General features: G+C 44.1%; 1 protein-coding gene across 1 annotated transcript in view; it reads left to right on the top strand.

The window, feature by feature from the left end:
• Positions 1 to 20,728, top strand: part of chchd6a (coiled-coil-helix-coiled-coil-helix domain containing 6a) — a 74,824-nt gene extending 54,096 nt beyond the window's left edge. The window contains exon 8 of the mRNA XM_030769565.1: positions 20,379 to 20,728. Coding sequence (XP_030625425.1) covers positions 20,379 to 20,402 — 24 coding nt within the window. The 3' untranslated portion in view covers positions 20,403 to 20,728. The remainder of the gene's footprint in view (positions 1 to 20,378) is intronic.
• The last annotated feature ends 343 nt before the right edge of the window (positions 20,729 to 21,071 follow it).

Genomic DNA, 21,071 nt, shown 5'->3' with positions numbered 1-21,071 from the left:
ACACACACACACACACACACACTCATCCTCTCTGTCATCTCTTGGCCTCCCCCTGTGCCCTGTGAGCAAGGCTTTGTGGGCTCAGTGGTAGTGAGAACTACATTAATATCCTTTTCTCTGATATGGGATGTGAGGGCTAAACTCTAACTATGTACAAACATCAGATTTCTGCCTTCACGTCTCAGCGTCACATATTTTCTGTCAGCCAAACCAGTGAGATTCAGCACTTATCCACACCATTTTGTCCAGGTTATTCTAACCTTCTCACAGGCAGGGAGCTCCCTGGGCTATACTTCAGAGACCTGGAGGGCTTTGGGGAGCTTTAAAACTCATGTCTTACCAGAATGATATTAAAATCAATGAAGCACTATCGAGTTATTTTAGAAAGGTTATTAGTGGGAATGACTGTTCCTGTTCTCTGTTTAGTGCTGGTGCTTGTTTAGGAAAAGAGAGGGCATCTCGTTTCTGCAGTGAGGTCCATTTAGAAAGTGGGCCTCCTTTGTACTGGACCAGGAGCTTTATGTCTGTCTCACTTCTGTTTGCTTTTAAAATAATCTCACCTTGTTAAATGAGGAGCTGAGGAGATGTGCAGGTGTTTTCTGGTATTACATGGTCAGGTGGTACAAGCTGTGTTTTTTTTACCTTGGCACTTGGGATAATATGCAATTTTTAGGTGTTTCTGAGTGTGGGAACCACCTAAAAGTGGGGTGGTGTGTGCAAAGGAAGGTATGAGGTCATGAAAATATAGCTATTTGTGTGTATGCTGAATCATTTGTGTGTGTGCTGAATTGTTTGTATGAATGATTTGTGTCTATGCTAAATAATTTGTGTGTATGCTGAATCATTTGTATTTATGCTGAATGATGAATCGTTTTTGTGTGTGGCAAATGCAGAATTGTTTGTGTGTATGCTGAATCATTTGTATTTATGCTGAATGATGAATAGTTTGTGTGTACACTGAATCGTTTGTGTGTTTGCTGAATGCTGAATTGTTTGTGTGTGTGATGAATGCTGTATCGTTTGTGTGTATGCTGAATCGTTTGTGTGTATGCTGAATGATTTGTGTGTATGCTGAATGATTTGTATGTATGCTGAATCGTTTGTGTGTGCTGAAACGTTTGAGTGTATGCTGAATTGTTTGTATGTATGCTGAATCGTTTGTGTGTGTGCTGAAACATTTGAGCGTTTGCTGAATCGTTTGTGTTTGTGCTGAAATGTCTGAGTGTATGCTGAATCGTTTGTGCGTGTGCTGAAATGTCTGAGTGTATGCTGAATCGTTTGTGTGTGTGCTGAAGCGTTTGCAGCTCATATTTGCTACAGTAGCTGTTTGTGCTGTGTACCAGGTAAGGGAAGCAGGAGCAAACCCTGTGAAAGTTGTAATAGCTGCTGTTATTACCAAGAACAAGACATTGCCATAATCAAAGGGCACAACACCAAATTAAGAGAGTATTCAGCAAAAGTGCTTCAGTTTCAGTTTCTCTTTGTCAAATGCCATAAGGAAAAAATTCATCAAAACATATGATCTGACCAAATTTGCATCTTAATCTTAATGACAGACAATATACTCGAGAGCCAAGTAACATCTCCTCTGGCATTATGGTCCTTCATTGTAAGGAACAGATAGGTGATAGGTGTCCAGATTCCCACTCCATCAAGTGCTGCCTGATGGCAAGACCTTGTCTCCCAAGACACACATCTTGTGGCTTAGTGCAGATTACAGGCTGTTCCTCTCCTATTTTCCACTGAGTTAAAACTGCAACAGTGCACACAGCTGAGGTCACGCATGTACACCAGCACCTGCTGATGGAAATCCCCCATGCCCACACTCATTTTGTATAGTTGAGGTTTGACAGTTCATAAAACTTAGTTTAGTTAAAAATAACATTACAAAGAGAGAGAGATGGAGTGAGAGATATGAAAAATACAGTATGAGGATGTGGAAATAAACCAGATAATTAATTATATGCCAATATTAAATCAATTTGATGCTTCTAAGGCGCAATTGCATTGCCAATGAATATTAAGTTACAAAATAATATTTGCCACACCCACTTCCGGTCTACTATCCAAATACAGATACAGAGACAGATAATTTTGTTGGCTGAACAGATACAGATACAGATACAGATACAGATAATGACATCTCTGTACACCGCTAGTGCATGAGGCGCTGTAATGTTGCCCGTCCCGGGTCCTACTAATTGCCACACTACACCACATTGTACCACACTACACCACACTGTACCACACTGAACCACAATGCACCACACTATACCACACTGCACTGTACCACACTGTACCACACTGCACCACACTGTACCACACTACACCACACTGTACCACACTACACCACACTGCACCACACTATACCACACTGTACCACACTACACCACACTGTACCACACTACACCACACTGCACCACACTGTGCCACACTGTACCACACTACACCACACTATACCACTGGTGGTATAGTGTGGTACAGTGTGGTGCAGTGTGGTGCAGTGTGGTACAGTACCGTGTGGTATAGTGTGGTACAGTGTGGTGTAGTGTGGTACAGTGTGGTATAGTGTGGTGTAGTGTGGTGCAGTGTGGTGTGGTGTAGTGTGGTACAGTGTGGTACAGTGCAGTGTGGTATAGTGTGGTGCATTGTGGTTCAGTGTGGTATAGTGTGGTACAGTGTGGTGTAGTGTGGTACAGTTTGGTATAGTGTGGTACAGTGTGGTGTAGTGTGGTACAGTGTGGTGTGGTGTAGTGTGGTACAGTGTGGTGGTGTAGTTTAGTGTGGTGTAGTGTGGTACAGTGTGGTATAGTGTGGTGTAGTGTGGTACAGTGTGGTGTAGTGTGGTACAGTGTGGTATAGTGTGGTGTAGTGTAGTGTGGTGTAGTGTGGTGTAGTGTGGTGTAGTGTGGTACAGTGTGGTACAGTGTGGTGTAGTGTGGTACAGTGTGGTGTAGTGTGGTGCAGTGTGGTACGGTGTGGTGTAGTGTGGTACAGTGTGGTACAGTGTGGTGTAGTGTGGTATAGTGTGGAACAGTGTGGAGTAGTGTGGTACAGTGTGGTATAGTGTAGTGCAGTGTGGTGTAGTGTGGTACAGTGTGGTGTAGTGTGGTACAGTGTGGTACAGTTTGGTGTAGTGTGGTACAGTGTGGTGTAGTGTGGTACAGTGTGGAGTAGTGTGGTACAGTGTGGTGTAGTGTGGTACAGTGTGGTATAGTGTGGTGTAGTGTGGTACAGTGTGGTATGGTGTGGTGCAGTGTGGTACAGTACCGTGTGGTATAGTGTGGTACAGTGTGGTATAGTGTGGTACAGTGTGGTGTAGTGTGGTACAGTGTGGTGTAGTGTGGTGTGGTGTGGTGTAGTGTGGTACAGTGTGGTAAGGTGTGGTGTAGTGTGGTACAGTGTGGTGTGGTGTGGTACAGTGTGGTATAGTGTGGTGCAGTGTGGTACAGTATAGTGTGGTATAGTGTGGTACAGTGTGGAGTAGTGTGGTACAGTGTGGGATAGTGTGGTACAGTGTGGTGTAGTGTGGTGCAGTGTGGTACAGTGTGGAGTAGTGTGGTACAGTGTGGTACAGTGTGGTATAGTGTGGTGCAGTGTGGTACAGTACTGTGTGGTATAGTGTGGTACAGTGTGGTATAGTGTGGTGTAGTGTGGTACAGTGTGGTGTGGTGTGGTGTAGTGTGGTACAGTGTGGTGTAGTGTTGTACAGTGTGGTACAGTGTGGTGTAGTGTGGTACAGTGTGGTGTAGTGTGGTACAGTGTGGTGTAGTATGGTACAGTGTGGTATAGTGTGGTGTAGTGTAGTGTGGTGTAGTGTGGTGTAGTGTGGTGTAGTGTGGTACAGTGTGGTACAGTGTGGTGTAGTGTGGTACAGTGTGGTAAAGTGTGGTGCAGTGTGGTACGGTGTGGTGTAGTGTGGTGTAGTGTGGTACAGTGTGGTACAGTGTGGTGTAGTGTGGTATAGTGTGGAACAGTGTGGAGTAGTGTGGTACAGTGTGGTATAGTGTAGTGCAGTGTGGTATAGTGTGGTACAGTGTGGTGTAGTGTGGTACAGTGTGGTACAGTTTGGTATAGTGTGGTACAGTGTGGTGTAGTGTGGTACAGTGTGGAGTAGTGTGGTACAGTGTGGTGTAGTGTGGTACAGTGTGGTATAGTGTGGTGTAGTGTGGTACAGTGTGGTATGGTGTGGTGCAGTGTGGTACAGTACCGTGTGGTATAGTGTGGTACAGTGTGGTATAGTGTGGTACAGTGTGGTGTAGTGTGGTACAGTGTGGTGTAGTGTGGTGTGGTGTGGTGTAGTGTGGTACAGTGTGGTAAGGTGTGGTGTAGTGTGGTACAGTGTGGTGTGGTGTGGTACAGTGTGGTATAGTGTGGTGCAGTGTGGTACAGTATAGTGTGGTATAGTGTGGTACAGTGTGGAGTAGTGTGGTACAGTGTGGGATAGTGTGGTACAGTGTGGTGTAGTGTGGTGCAGTGTGGTACAGTGTGGAGTAGTGTGGTACAGTGTGGTATAGTGTGGTGCAGTGTGGTACAGTACTGTGTGGTGTAGTGTGGTACAGTGTGGTGTGGTGTGGTACAGTGTGGTGTGGTGTGGTGTAGTGTGGTACAGTGTGGTGTAGTGTTGTACAGTGTGGTACAGTGTGGTGTAGTGTGGTACAGTGTGGTGTAGTGTGGTACAGTGTGGTAATGTGTGGTGTAGTGTGGTACAGAGTGGTGTCGTGTGGTACAGAGTGGTGTCGTGTGGTACAGTGTGGTGTAGTGTGGTACAGTGTGGTATAGTGTGGTGTAGTGTGGTGTAGTGTGGTTCAGTGTGGTACAGTGTGGTGTAGTGTGGTGTAGTGTGGTGTAGTGTGGTGTAGTGTAGTACAGCGTGGTGTAGTGTGGTACAGTGTGGTGTAGTGTGGTACAGTGTGGTACAGTGTGGTATAGTGTGGTGTAGTGTGGTACAGTGTGGTATGGTGTGGTGCAGTGTGGTACAGTACCGTGTGGTATAGTGTGGTGCAGTGTGGTATAGTGTGGTACAGTGTGGTACAGTGTGGTGTAGTGTGGTGTGGTGTGGTGTAGTGTGGTACAGTGTGGTAAAGTGTGGTGTAGTGTGGTACAGTGTGGTGTGGTACAGTATAGTGTGGTATAGTGTGGTACAGTGTGGAGTAGTGTGGTACAGTGTGGTGTAGTGTGGTACAGTGTGGTGTAGTGTGGTCCAGTGTGGTACAGTGTGGAGTAGTGTGGTACAGTGTGGGATAGTGTGGTACAGTGTGGTGTAGTGTGGTGCAGTGTGGTACAGTGTGGAGTAGTGTGGTACAGTGTGGTACAGTGTGGTATAGTGTGGTGCAGTGTGGTACAGTACTGTGTGGTATAGTGTGGTACAGTGTGGTATAGTGTGGTGTAGTGTGGTACAGTGTGGTGTGGTGTGGTGTAGTGTGGTACAGTGTGGTGTAGTGTTGTACAGTGTGGTACAGTGTGGTGTAGTGTGGTACAGTGTGGTGTAGTGTGGTACAGTGTGGTGTAGTATGGTACAGTGTGGTATAGTGTGGTGTAGTGTAGTGTGGTGTAGTGTGGTGTAGTGTGGTGTAGTGTGGTACAGTGTGGTACAGTGTGGTGTAGTGTGGTACAGTGTGGTAAAGTGTGGTGCAGTGTGGTACGGTGTGGTGTAGTGTGGTGTAGTGTGGTACAGTGTGGTACAGTGTGGTGTAGTGTGGTATAGTGTGGAACAGTGTGGAGTAGTGTGGTACAGTGTGGTATAGTGTAGTGCAGTGTGGTATAGTGTGGTACAGTGTGGTGTAGTGTGGTACAGTGTGGTACAGTTTGGTATAGTGTGGTACAGTGTGGTGTAGTGTGGTACAGTGTGGAGTAGTGTGGTACAGTGTGGTGTAGTGTGGTACAGTGTGGTATAGTGTGGTGTAGTGTGGTACAGTGTGGTATGGTGTGGTGCAGTGTGGTACAGTACCGTGTGGTATAGTGTGGTACAGTGTGGTATAGTGTGGTACAGTGTGGTGTAGTGTGGTACAGTGTGGTGTAGTGTGGTGTGGTGTGGTGTAGTGTGGTACAGTGTGGTAAGGTGTGGTGTAGTGTGGTACAGTGTGGTGTGGTGTGGTACAGTGTGGTATAGTGTGGTGCAGTGTGGTACAGTATAGTGTGGTATAGTGTGGTACAGTGTGGAGTAGTGTGGTACAGTGTGGGATAGTGTGGTACAGTGTGGTGTAGTGTGGTGCAGTGTGGTACAGTGTGGAGTAGTGTGGTACAGTGTGGTATAGTGTGGTGCAGTGTGGTACAGTACTGTGTGGTATAGTGTGGTACAGTGTGGTATAGTGTGGTGTAGTGTGGTACAGTGTGGTGTGGTGTGGTACAGTGTGGTGTGGTGTGGTGTAGTGTGGTACAGTGTGGTGTAGTGTTGTACAGTGTGGTACAGTGTGGTGTAGTGTGGTACAGTGTGGTGTAGTGTGGTACAGTGTGGTAATGTGTGGTGTAGTGTGGTACAGAGTGGTGTCGTGTGGTACAGAGTGGTGTCGTGTGGTACAGTGTGGTGTAGTGTGGTACAGTGTGGTATAGTGTGGTGTAGTGTGGTGTAGTGTGGTTCAGTGTGGTACAGTGTGGTGTAGTGTGGTGTAGTGTGGTGTAGTGTAGTACAGCGTGGTGTAGTGTGGTACAGTGTGGTGTAGTGTGGTACAGTGTGGTACAGTGTGGTATAGTGTGGTGTAGTGTGGTACAGTGTGGTATGGTGTGGTGCAGTGTGGTACAGTACCGTGTGGTATAGTGTGGTGCAGTGTGGTATAGTGTGGTACAGTGTGGTGTAGTGTGGTACAGTGTGGTGTAGTGTGGTGTGGTGTGGTGTAGTGTGGTACAGTGTGGTAAAGTGTGGTGTAGTGTGGTACAGTGTGGTGTGGTACAGTATAGTGTGGTATAGTGTGGTACAGTGTGGAGTAGTGTGGTACAGTGTGGTGTAGTGTGGTACAGTGTGGTGTAGTGTGGTCCAGTGTGGTACAGTGTGGAGTAGTGTGGTACAGTGTGGTATAGTGTGGTGCAGTGTGGTACAGTACTGTGTGGTATAGTGTGGTACAGTGTGGTATAGTGTGGTGTAGTGTGGTACAGTGTGGTGTGGTGTGGTACAGTGTGGTGTGGTGTGGTGTAGTGTGGTACAGTGTGGTGTAGTGTTGTACAGTGTGGTACAGTGTGGTGTAGTGTGGTACAGTGTGGTGTAGTGTGGTACAGTGTGGTACAGTGTGGTGTAGTGTGGTACAGTGTGGTGTAGTGTGGTAATGTGTGGTGTAGTGTGGTACAGAGTGGTGTCGTGTGGTACAGTGTGGTGTAGTGTGGTACAGTGTGGTGTAGTGTGGTATAGTGTGGTATAGTGTGGTACAGTGTGGTGTAGTGTGGTTCAGTGTGGTACAGTGTGGTGTAGTGTGGTGTAGTGTGGTACAGTGTGGTGTAGTGTGGTGTAGTGTGGTACAGTGTGGTGTAGTGTGGTGTAGTGTAGTACAGCGTGGTGTAGTGTGGTACAGTGTGGTGTCGTGTGGTACAGTGTGGTACAGTGTGGTGTAGTGTGGTACAGTGTGGTGTAGTGTGGTGTAGTGTGGTACAGTGTGGTACAGTGTGGTGTAGTGTAGTACAGCGTGGTGTAGTGTGGTACAGTGTGGTGTCGTGTGGTATAGTGTGGTACACTGTGGTACAGTGTGGTATAGTGTGGTATAGTGTGATGTGGTGTAGTGTGGTACAGTGTGGTATAGTGTGGTGCAGTGTGGTACAGTGTGGTGTAGTGTGGTACAGTGTGGTGTAGTGTGGTACAGTGTGGTGCAGTGTGGAACAGTGTAGTGTGGTATAGTGTGGTGTATTGTGGTTCAGTGTGGTACAGTGTGGTGTAGTGTGGTACAGTGTGGTATGGTGTGGTGTAGTGTGGTACAGTGTGGTGCAGTGTGGTACAGTGCAGTGTGGTATAGCGTGGTGTATTGTGGTACAGTGTGGTGTAGTGTGGTACAGTGTGGTGTAGTGCGGCAATTAGTAGGACCCCAGGTCCCCAGTGCAAACCAAAGGGCATAACTGTGAATTGGAAGAGACCTGGGGGGGTCCAGAAGATAATGTATTCTTTGGACATCTCCCCTCAGAGGGAACCTGCCAATTTTCTTTACAGAGGTCTGTTAAGGTGCTGTTACGGGCAGTTCTTTACCGACCAAGATGGCGGCGCGTGCACAACGCGAGGCTCAGTGTCTCACCAGATTTAGCAAAATAGTGTTAATTTATCTGGTTGTCTATTACGTGTTCGCGCGATTCAGCTACGCGAACTTTACATACAGCAAACAGGCTCTTCTCGATATCAACAATCGGTGCACCAACATAGTTTTGGACTTTCCATTCAACTTCGACGAACTACCACCGGAGTTGGAAAGGACACCGTGGTCTGCAGGACAACTCATCCCGTCCGGAAGAGTCCGGCGGCGGCGTAGAGACCGTAAACAAAGACGGGGGAAGCGTGGAGGTCTGCGTGCCAGGCTAAGGCTAAATCCGCACCGGCAAGCGCTACCTAGCATCTTCCTCGCCAATGTACGGTCTCTAGCGAACAAGCTGGACGAACTAAGGACTTGGACCCTAACACAGAAAAGGCTCATGGACTGTAACCTCATGTTTTTCATGGAAACATGGCTTAACAATGATGTCCCAAACAACGTGGTGGAACTAGAGGGGCGCACGGTCTTCAGGGCTGACAGAGCTGCAGTAGCAACAGGTAAAAGCAGGGGTGGTGGTTTATGCATCTATGTGTATAAATCATGGTGCACTGACTCTACCATTGCTGACACTTGTTGCTCTGCTGATCTGGAATACCTGATCATTAAGTGCAGACCTTTTTATCTACCTCGTGAGTTCTCGTGCATCATTGCTGCTGCAGTTTACATACCACCGGATGCCAACGCTAAAGTAGCCATGAAAGACCTCAGTGCCACTATTAGCAAGCTACAATCACTGCATCCAGACGGGGCCTTTATTGTTGCTGGGGACTTCAATCACTGCAATCTGCGTACTGTGCTTCCAAGATTCCATCAGAATGTCTCATGCATCACAAGGGGACATAAAACCTTGGATCACGTATACACCAATGTGGCTGACGCCTACAAAGCCACTCCCCTCCCCCACCTGGGACAGTCTGATCATCTCTCATTGTTCCTGCTTCCCAGATATAGCCCGGTCATCAAACGTGTGAAACCCACAATGAGGACCATCAAGATCTGGTCTGAGGATGCTGACTCTGATCTTCAGAACCAGTTCCAGCTCACAGACTGGAGTGTGTTTGCTGCCCTTGCCACCACAAACTCTCAGATTGACATTGATACATATACGAACTCTGTCTTGGACTACATCAACAAGTGTGTGGACAGAGTTACAACGCTAAAACAAATAAAGGCATTCCCCAATCAGAAACCCTGGATGAACAGAGAGGTTCGCCTTCTGCTCAAAGCCAGAGATGCAGCCTTCAGGTCGGGTGACCGGGAGGCTTACAGCTCAGCCAGGGCCAACCTGAGGAGGGGAATCTCCAAAGCGAAACAGCAGTACAAACTACGGATTGAGGAGCACTTCAATTCCTCGGACCCCCGGCGCATGTGGCAGGGCATGCAGAACATCACAGACTACAAACCACCCAGTACTGTGCCCCCATCCAGCTCAGCCTCCCTACCAGACGAGCTCAACCACTTCTACGCTCGCTTTGATCGGGAAAACAAGGAGGTCACCCTCAAAGTGGATCTCCCCCCTGGTGAACTGCCTCTCTCACTTTCCAGCTCTGATGTCTGCGCTACCCTGAGCAGGGTGAACGCACGGAAAGCAGCTGGTCCTGATGGAATACCTGGCCGTGTGCTCAGAGTCTGTGCAGGGCAACTGGCTGGGGTCTTCACGGACATTTTCAATCTGTCCCTGGCCCAGGAAGTTGTCCCCACAAGCTTCAAGACTGCCACCATCGTGCCGGTGCCGAAGCACTCCACTGCTATGGCCTTGAATGACTTCCGCCCAGTTGCACTCACCCCCATCATTGCAAAGTGCTTTGAGAGACTGGTTCTAACGCATCTCAAATCCTGTCTGCCCTCTACCTTGGATCCCCTCCAGTTCGCCTACCGCAACAACAGGTCAGCAGAGGACGCCGTCTCCATGGCACTCCATTCTGCCCTGACCCACCTAGACAGTCCCAACTCCTATGTCAGAATGCTGTTCATTGACTTTAGCTCAGCATTCAACACAGTGATTCCCTCCAAGCTGATCTCTAAGCTTAGCCAGCTTGGTATTAGCACATCCCTGCGCAACTGGACTCTGGACTTTCTGACTAACAGACCCCAGTCTGTTAAGTTAGACTACCTCACCTCTTCCACTCTCACTCTGAGCACCGGTGTGCCACAAGGCTGTGTGCTGAGCCCTCTCCTGTACTCCCTCTTCACCTACGACTGCGTCCCTGTGCATGGTTCCAACACCATAATCAAGTTCGCAGACGACACCACGGTGGTAGGCCTGATCAGAGAGGACGACGAGACGGCCTACAGAGATGAGGTCGAGCACCTGGCTGCGTGGTGCGCAGACAACAACCTGGCCCTTAACACTCAGAAGACCAAGGAGATCATTGTGGACTTCAGGCGTGCTAGGAGCAAAGCACACGCCCCCATCTACATCAACGGACCTGTAGTGGAGCGTGTACCTAGCTTCAAACTCCTGGGCGTCCACATCTCTGACAATCTCACCTGGTCCCTGAACTCCTCCTTCCTCATCAAAAAGGCACAACAGCGGCTTTACTTCCTGCGGAGCCTTAAGAAAGCTCATCTGTGTTCCAGGATACTGGTGGGCTTTTACCGCTGTACCATTGAGAGCATACTCACCAACTGCATCTCAGTGTGGTATGGCAACTGCTCCGCAGCAGACCGTAAAGCACTCCAGCGGGTGGTGAAAACTGCCCAACGGATCACCGGCACCCAGCTGCCCACCACTGAGAACATTTACACCAAACGCTGTCTGGGTCGGGCGAAAAGCATCATCAATGATGCATCCCACCCCCACCACGGACTCTTTACCCTCCTCCCATCTGGCAGGCGTTACAAGAGCCTCCGCTCCCGCACCAGCCGGCTCAGGAAGAGCTTCTTCCATGAGGCTGTGACCCTGCTGAACTCCACACCACAGCGCTAGCTTCATTTGCACTCCACTGCACTATCTGTACTTATGTACTATCTCTGTACTATATGCACTGTTTTCCTTTTACCCTATTTAAAACTGTACATATACATACTGTATATATTTCGTCTATTATATCTATCAACCTATACATATACACTCCTCTGTCTACTCTGGCAGCTTCACCTCTGTGTAGATCATTTAAAATATATATACATGTACATATCTGTATATTTGCTCACCACCGTCTTAAACGCTGTACATACTATATCTCCACTGTCTATAATACTGTATATAATGTAAGATACAATATCACTACTGCAGTACTCACTACCTGCACTTACCTGTAAATAATGCTATGTTTTTGCACTTCTGGTTAGATGCTACTGCATTTCATTGGCCTTTGTACCTGTACTCTGCACAATGACAATAAAGTTGAATCTAATCTAATCTAATCTAATCTAATCTTCTTTCAGTTCTCTCGAACAGATCATCCATGGGAGGCAAAAGCCTCAGTGTAAGAGATGGTGTTAAGTTTCAAGAAATCCACGCACACCTTAACAACAGAAGCGCTGTGCCGGTTTGACCTACTTATACCTTGAAGCGCCGAGTGCCGGTCATTTGACAGCTGTGGCTTCCTACCAGAAGCACAGTGCTGGTTTTACGTACTTATAACGTGACTAGGCTGTCAAAAGACTGCCAAGTCATTAGACAAGGACACTGTTACTGACACATAATGATCGCTAGATAGCGCCCTTTGCCCAAAGCAAATAGTTTGCTTGCAAGATCAACTTGCGTTCGGCAAGTTGCTTATCATTTATTTCCGTGTTGAAAGTCGGTGATTATTTCAGTAGAACGTTTGTTGTTCAGCCCTTCCGTCATTCAGCATAATGTTTTGATTATTTATTTGTTTCCAAAGTCATAACCTCCAGAAGAAGTTTTGATCAAATTCGACTGAGAAAAATATCTGAACAAGACTAGGCAAGACTAGTTCAGACAACTTTTTCATAGTATTTGTTTTTAATATTTAGTCTTCTGCCTTGGAGAATTAGTTTATTATAAGGGATGTCACAGAAGTTGCGAGTTAGACTACACTTGGTCAGTTAAATGCATAGCCTGACTTTATCAACATTCAGTTGTCGACTGACAATGATCACGTGGTTGTCCCATGTCATTCATTTATTGTAAGGGTACGGTACAAGAGTGTGAGAATGCTTTGAATTGCACTGGAGAGTAAGGCTAAAGCGTTTCAGTCCTGAACCTGTCTGTCTCTTCAAGGCATTCAGTAGGCTGTGAGTAGCCTAACATCTAGCCTGCCAAGTAGCCTAGAAGTAACACCTCCCCACCCCCTCCCAATAGAGTGCCATAGTCTATCGTTACTTTCCTGCATTTGAATGATTTGGCCAAAACTAGTTCATACCACGAGTTGCCTACCACCGAGCAGCTAAATCTAATTCCACACATGCAATAGAAAATGTAGGTACAGCTTGGTAGTGAATAAATATGCAGGATGTTTTGTTTTGTTGTGTTTTTTTACAAAATATGTATGTCGCAATGGAGTTTTGACAACAAAACTGTGTCGGGTGTTTTAGAATAAATGATGTAGCATAAGTGGAGGTGTATTTTTACCATTTTTTGAAAATGAATTACAGCATGAAAAAAAAACTCTTCTTTTTGGAAAATTGACAGCTGTGTTGTTTATTTTACAGGAAATAGTTAAGAAAAAAGGAATTATACATTGTACAAGATACGCAAGATACTCTATACAATGAAAAATGTGTGAAGTAAAATACATAAAGTACTTTTCGAGCTATTTAGTATCCTTTGTGTTGAGATGCTGTAACCCTTTGTGCACAGCCTATGCATAGCCAGGGAATGTTGCAACTTTATTCCACCTCACCATTTTGTGTTTCCATTTCAAGTGGAGAGATATTCGACCGACAGTCTAGAATAGCCTAGGTGTGATCCCAACCCCCTCACCAACCCTGACATAGGCTAATGTTTTGCAAGTGCCTTTATCACCACTGAAAGGCTTACATTACATTTGGCTTACATGTCATAAGTTTTGTTCCCTGAACATATGCTGATTTGGCACTGTCTCAACTCAAGTTCCCTTCAAACTGTGCTTGGGACATGTACATCGCTTTATCAACATTCCAAGCACAGGTTTGGTGCTTTCTTGGGGCATTTGCCACAGAGAAGTCACTTCTGAAAGATGTCATAAGTTTTGTTCCTTGAACATCTGCCGACTTGAAACAGTGAGGAAATAGTCTCGGCTAGTTTCTTTGCGCCACTGTCAACCACAAAAGTCTGATGCATTGTGCTCGTAAAGACCATGTCATGAACCGTTTGATTTGCTAGCCAACTCAAGTTCCCTTCAAACTGTGCTTGGAATGTGTCAACATTCCAAGCACAGCTTTGGTGCTTTTTTGGTACATTTGCCACAGACAAGCCATTTAGTTGTCTTACAGGCGTCATAAGCTTTGTTCCTTGAACATCTGCCAATTTGGCTATGTCTCCTTTTCGCAGGTGGAGAAGGAGTTTCAGGCAAAAGCCGCTTGCGTGCTGTCACCCCCATTGCCTTTGCCATTTTCTGGTGTGCACACAGCTCTTTTACCAGCTTGAGAATAAATTTCTTTCTGCTTATGGTGACGTTCATGCACTGTTTGTACAGAACATGTGCATTAATTGCAGCCAGGTCTAGGAGGTTGTAAAACACAGCCACAGGCCAATGGCGGCTGCCTCCCTTTACCGAATACAGCTATGCCATTTGATCCATTACATCAACGCCAACTTTAGTGCTATTGTATTAGGAAATTGTTTCAGGCAGTTTCTTTGCGCCATTATCAGTTGAAACTGTCTGATGCATTGTGCTCAGGATGCAAACATTTTTCTTTGGCTTTGCCTGGTAAATGGTGAGTGTAACTTTTCCAGCCCTCAGCAGAAAATGTTTCAGACTGTGCCTGTGTACAAGGGGGCATCTCTTGTCTGTTTTTATTCATTGTGCCAACAATTGTGGTTTTGTTCTCCAAAAGATTGTTTGCCAGTGCCAGCGAGGTGAAGAAATGATCTGTCGTGACATTTCTTCCTTTCTCCAGGAAAGGCTCCATGAGACTCATTACAATATTGTCCGATAGCCGCTGACCAGCCGGCCTACTGTCATTTCCCTAGATGGGGAATTGCATTCAGCATGTATTTTGTTTCCACATTAGTGGCCACCCAGAATACTAAATTTGTCCAGTTTATTGGCCATGTACTGTGTGAAACGACAGCATGACTTGGTAGGGAACAGTTGTTCATCTACAGTTATGCTCTCATCGGGGTGTAAGAAGCAATGCTGTTTCTCACAAATCTCGGATATCATAGCAAATTTATTGGTACCACTTTACAATAAGGCTACCCTTATAAACGGTTTGTGAATGATTTATAATTAGTTTATTAATTAGATTGTAAACACTTCATAAATCATTAATAAGCTGTTATAAACGTTAGATAAAAGGCGCAACCGTCACCTGTTGCTTGCCAAATAGTGATCCCTCATTTATCTGCACTGTTAGGCCCCTGATCTCATTGGTTACTTAGCTTACTTTGTCCTCTCCATCAGCCAGCATTTATACCTCTCAGCGCCATCAGATATTTGTTAATAAGTTACTAGCATTTGACCACTATTAGCATATCTTAATAGTAAAAAAGTTTCATTTGGCATAACAGATTATTGCATATTAAATTTTCATATCAAATTACCAGATTCATACGCTAAGGCTTTGGTAATATTGTTTACCTTGACATTTTCAGCATGCTATCAGCAGCCATCCTCATTATTATTATGGGTTTTGATATGACATATGCTATTATATTAAAGTGGTATATTGTGATGTGTGTTTGGGGTAGATGGGTGGGGCTTCCCAGCATGCCTTGGGGCGATGGACTGTTGTTTAGCCCCAGTTTATTATTGTTCAGTTTATGGCTCCCGTTGTCTCTGGTAGAAGTGTATGTGTATTGTTTACCATGTAGTCTTTGTGTTGTGTTGTTAATTCTTGTGATAGTCTCATGTTATCGGTGTACTGTAAATGTAATTGTCGGAATGATGTACTTCCTTCTTATCGTGTCAGCATGCTAAGTATGTTTCTTCTTGGTTTGCACTGTTGCAAAATAAAAGGTAGTGTTATCCCTCTAGAGAAAACCCAGCAACTCATTAGTAAATGGTGATGTGTTTCACACTTTACAATAAGGCTCCCCTCTCCAGTTATAAATGTTAGTAATTCATTAATAGATGGTTATGCGTTTTACATTTTACAATAAGGCTCCCTTTTGGCAGTTATAAATGTAAGTAACTAATAAATAAACACTCATAAAAATTAGATAAAGCTAACAGTTTAACATGCTCACTGATAAAGGGACAACATAAAGTAAGCTAAGCAAATAGCAAGATGTGAGATTTAACAGAATAGATGGATGAAAAGTACAGCAGTGACTTGTTCTTGCCAAATAGTCAGCCTGCATCGATGTATGAAAACTGTGTTATAACTTGTTTATAAGTGTTTATTAATTGTTTATAAAGTGTTTACAATCTAATTAATAACCTAATTGTAAGCTGTTTATGAATCCTTTATGAGGGTAGTCTTATTGTAAAGTGGTACCAATTTATCTGTCACAAGACGGGCAGCCCTTGTGTTCTTGTCAGCGCATGATATCTTGGAATTTCTGCCGAGACATCGTCTCTTTCAAAATGGGATTTCCCAAGTCAGCAGACCAGTACTCATCCAGGTTCATGCTTTTAATACCTCTCAAATAGAGGAGATCAACGAATACTTTTAGTTCATCAGCTGTCAGTTTGAATTTATCAGCATTATTTTGGTCAGCTTCCACTTGAGTGTATTTTTGAATCTTTTCCCAAATTTCTGTGTCAATCAAACACATTAAACTGCTCAGTAGACTTGCAATATTGTCCTTGGCATAACATGTGGGCCCTGGGGTTTCTCTCATTATATTGCACTCTCACGCTGTACCCCGAAGGTTGCCAGCAGTTTGTTCAGCCCATACTGTGCTATCTCTAGCCTCTTGAAATGAACCCTTAGCACACTCAATTTCAGAGTCTGATTCTGAACCTGATCCAGATTCAAGGTTCAGATTGAATTCACTTCTGCACTCGCTCTCATCATGTCCATCTGACACATCACATTGTTCTCCCTCCGATTCCATCTTGTTAATATTACACAGCAGCTCTAGTGCTTGCTATGGGGTATATCGCACACTCCGAATCATTGTAAATAATGCACCGCGCAACCGTGCAACCACCCAAACTGTGTAGCCTCCCCACTACACAGTGAGCTGTGGACATACCTGTGGACTAATTTATAGCTCTTGATGTCTCAGAAATGCTACTGCGAATACAATGATCATAACAGCCCCGTCCATGCGGTTATCTCCTTTTATCACCTGCCAATTGCCCTCAAAGGGTTTTATTATATTAAATGAATTGCCATTTGCAAAATTCCTGCAAACTATCTATGTCATATAATGATTAGCTACAACCATGTACATGAAACAAAAATCTGTTTATTATATGTTTATCCACTTTGTGAAACATTTGCATTTCAGCATTGTAAGTTTTTGTAGCTGATGTCATATGATTACTTACATTATTAAAAGTTATTGTCGTCATTTCACTATATATATTATAGTGTACATTATATTTGCGTTTGTAACATAGACTGTTATTGAAACAGTGAGTTTCAAATTTGTCTGAGGGAATAAATTTCTTTTAGGGCACAGGACGGGAACCCAGATATGTATATATATAAAACCCATATATATATATATATATGTGTATATATATATATATATATATATATATATATATGCATATAAAGACAGAAAACTAGTATGAGCGAACCCTTGCGACATCTGCTGAGAGAAAAGAGAATCACAGCCTTGAAAGGCAGGAAACAACATTGCTGAACACGAGGCTGGCAACAGTTTCACACAAATAACATAAATAGCTTTAAACTAGCTTGTACCAGTGTGATTTTGAAAATTTAAAGATGCTAGGTGATAGCACACACAAATATAGGAAAATGTATGAAAGGAGGGTCCTTGAATTTGATCGAGTGCAAATAAATTTTTTTTTTATTGGTCACTGCAGTCAGGCGACCGCCACTCGGCACTTCTAGGTATAAGTGGGTCAAACCAGCACGGCGCTTCTATTAAGATGTCACAGCGGTCAAATGACCGGCGCTTGGCGCTTCTAGTGTTAAAAGACCCTTTATTTGGAGCTATGACAGTCAGACTGTCCCATTTAGTCGGTGAGGATTTGATCTTGGTCAGGTGACACCTGGCAGTCTTCACCTTGCTAGGTACTAGGTTGGGATGCTGATGGATAGGGGTGGAATCCTGGAAGTGAATGCTGGAGAACATGTTTTCCTGAGTCTGCAGGATAAAGAGTTGGGGGATGAATCAAAAAGCTGTTGTAGCTGGGTACTTCTTGAAACTTACTTCTTCAGGTGATTCACCAGAGTGCTGTACTATCAGGCTTCCACCCCACAGTCAACGTCCCCATCTCAGCCAACCTTCTGTACCATCAGAATTGGCTCATGGGTAACCTCCTGCTCCTTCCACTCGTTGAGGTAGTTGACAGAGTAAACTTCATTGGCTGTGGACTTGGGTCTGGATGGGACACTTCATCAGTGGCATAACCCATTTCCATGTGATAGTCAAGGGCTCCTGCTCCTTAGCTGGTAGCTTGCTGGTTGAGGATGGCAGGTGAGATGAAACCTTCTATTCAAGCTTGAATTTCCTGTGCCAGGAAAATTGTTTGTTTTTACCACTGCTTTTGGGTCTGCTGTGGATGCATCTTCTCTGTCACAAACCACATACTCAGAGGAGCAATACCATCTCAATGATGTGCTCCATCTTCCACATATAGACATTGAGATGTTCAAAAAGGTATTTCAGTTACTGAAATGAGATTTTTGGTGGTGTAATGTAACCTCATAGTGAATCACCTGATATTTGGATATGATATGCATGAGAAGTTTTTCTGCACATGTGCGTCCCATCCCTTACAGCTTAATTAGGGCCAGGTGATATGGCCAATAATGTAACATGTAAGACAAAGTATCTCTTCATGTTGTCCAGTATTGACAATTATTCACATACACATTTAACAAATGATCCTTTTTAAAGCTGAAGGGATAAACTACTAAAGATCCCAAAGAAAACAGAGGATAAATAGTGGTCTACAGAATGAATTCATAATCTGAAAGAATAGGCTAGGGTACAAACATTACACTAAACACATGTTGCTCTGCACTGAGAAATAAAAGTCGTATCAGAAAACCCATTACCCAAACTAACATTTAACTGGTAACCCAAACCAACATTCAGCCCATGCCAAAATTCAACCCATAATCGAAACCAACATTCAACCCATAACCCAAACCAACCCATACCAACATTCAACCCATAACCCAAACCAACATTCAAAGGCTGAATGTCTATTGCACTTGAGCACTGTCAGTATTTTCTGTTTCTGTAAGGTCGCTGGGGTCCACATTAATGAATAAAACAAAGTAAAAGTTATAAATACGAGAACAGTAACTGCTGTGTAACTCCGGTCCAATCCAGTGCCTTTGTTGAATTATTGAAGCTGCGTGACCTTTTGCCACAGCTTCTTTGTGTGTGGAGATTTCTCTGTAGACACTCTAACTGTGGCTTTTACCCTAAAGTGCAGTGTTTTTTGTTTTTGTTTAATGAACATGTAACTTACAAAATTATTTTATCAAAATAAGGGGTGAAATCTTGACAATGTTACTGTGGTCTGAAAATTAAAAATGTTTAGTTTTGTTTTAGTGGTATGCCTTCAGTTGAGCACTGTCTGTGTAGACTGAGAGATGTTAGTTCTCTTCTCCCCTCTTTCAGATACATGCCTGCACTCTCTCTCACTTACTCTCTCAGTCTTTCATCCTTCCCTTCCCCTTTCTCTGTAATGCACGGTAGCCCACAGAATGACTGCATTTAAGTGTACTGACCTTATATGGGTACTGATTACCTTGCATGTGGCTGCCTCCATCTTCCATTTTGTAGGCAGATCAAGCACAGCTCTGGGTTTCCAAAACCACCTAAGCCTCCTCTTCACTTCCACATTATTGCAGTTTGGAGAGGTTCCTGGGGGTTCAGTGCCTGGGGGCTTGCTGAACACATTAGGCAGTGTTCAGTAGCCTTGGGGCTGCTACAGTGGTGCTGCAACAAAGCAGTTATTCTACAAAAGGGTATTAGTGTGCTCACTTACTGTGCTGTAGTTAAATACAGCTGAGACTTAACTTTGTTGGTCCTAATGAATGTTGTGTGGAATGATCGAACTTTACATTTCAGTGTCTCTGGAAAAAAAGAGCTTTATTTCTTTAAAATCCCAGCCATTAATTTTACCCTTGTGAAGACAATGAGGAGTTTTGAATCAAAGGTGCTATTCTTAGAGAAATCAGTAATGTAAGAAAGGGGCCTTCAGTGATGTTTCCATGGTGACACAGATCTTAATTTAAAGTAAACTGGTACTGAGACAGAGGCTTGTTTTCTCTTTTATCATTAATAGAGGAATAGTTACAGTTGAATTACTTATGTGCTTTTCTCTGAAGTCATTACTCTGCAAAGACACTGATAAAAGATGAAAACAAAGTAACTTTTGGAGCTGTTTTGTTTTCTGGGTGCAGCCATTGTCTGAAATGCCACATATCTTACTGCTTGCCCCTCAATAGTAATCCTCCTGTAAAAGAATGAAACTTGAATGGTACACACATTATTGATCTGTGATTGTGTCAGTCATGTAACTGTGTTATATCATATGTTTCACTAGTTTACAGAAATTCAGTTTGTTTACTACCTCTAAATTTCAGTGGCAATTTCATGCTGTTTTGGCCTAATCCATTATTCTGGGGCTGTGTTTTATTGTGCTTTGAGCCATGGTGGGAGAATCAGGAAGCTTCATAGTTTTTCCCCCATACTCTCTGCTTAATACCTGGCCTTTACTAGCTAATCAGCTCTAACTAATCTTATGACTGTAACTGACTGACCATTTCAAACACACTTCATTTGTCTTCTCTAAGCAGCTATTGGAGGTATTCAAAGGTGGTAAATTTTTGAAACTAATAGTTACCCTCAAATAAATGCCTTGTTCTTCAGAGTATCTTGTTCTGTTCCATGAATGTGTTATATTTATGGTCTATTTCGTGTTTGTCTTTTTATAGAACTTGCTGGTGAACCACGGCTGAAAGAGACCACGAACTTGTCAGCGGTGCCATAGAACCTGCAGATACTGATCCGTTCATTGTTCTGGGTGCTGGAGTGTTCAGGCCAGTGCGCCTTTTTTCTTTTTTCTTCTTTTTCTACTGCTTAGCCATATTATATTAATTCTTAAGTTGCACTACGAATTGCTGCATTCAGCAGGGTACCAGTACCTTGGAGAGGATTGATTAGGGAGAATGGATTTTTGAAAAAGGCTTCAATTTTGTAACTGTATACTCAGGAATTCCTGACCATTTGTTTTACCAAGATTGTATTTATCCCAATGGATTTCATTAAATTGACTTCTTAAATATAACTGCCTACAGCCTGTAATACTTTATCTATGGTGTGACTGAGAAAAGAATGAGAGGCTATGCATGTCTACAAACTGCACCACACACTGCACAGAAACCCTGCTGCTCCTGCTCCTCTCTGTAATATAACTATCAACTTCATTTTGTTTGCATCATCTTCTTTTGCACACTCACTTGTAACTGTCTTGGAACTACCTTGTAGCAGTGTAGTAAGCACAGACATAAAGTTCAATGTGAACATATACATTCCCACTGCACAATACAAAAACAGATAACTCTTTCATAGGGTTTGACTCAAAGATTAACCCAATTTGTGTTTTTTCCCCCCAGTATATTAAACTC

This window comes from Chanos chanos, chromosome 3 (assembly GCF_902362185.1).
Source record: "Chanos chanos chromosome 3, fChaCha1.1, whole genome shotgun sequence".
NCBI classification, from domain to species: domain Eukaryota; kingdom Metazoa; phylum Chordata; class Actinopteri; order Gonorynchiformes; family Chanidae; genus Chanos; species Chanos chanos.
This window is presented reverse-complemented; position numbering and strand designations above follow the sequence as displayed.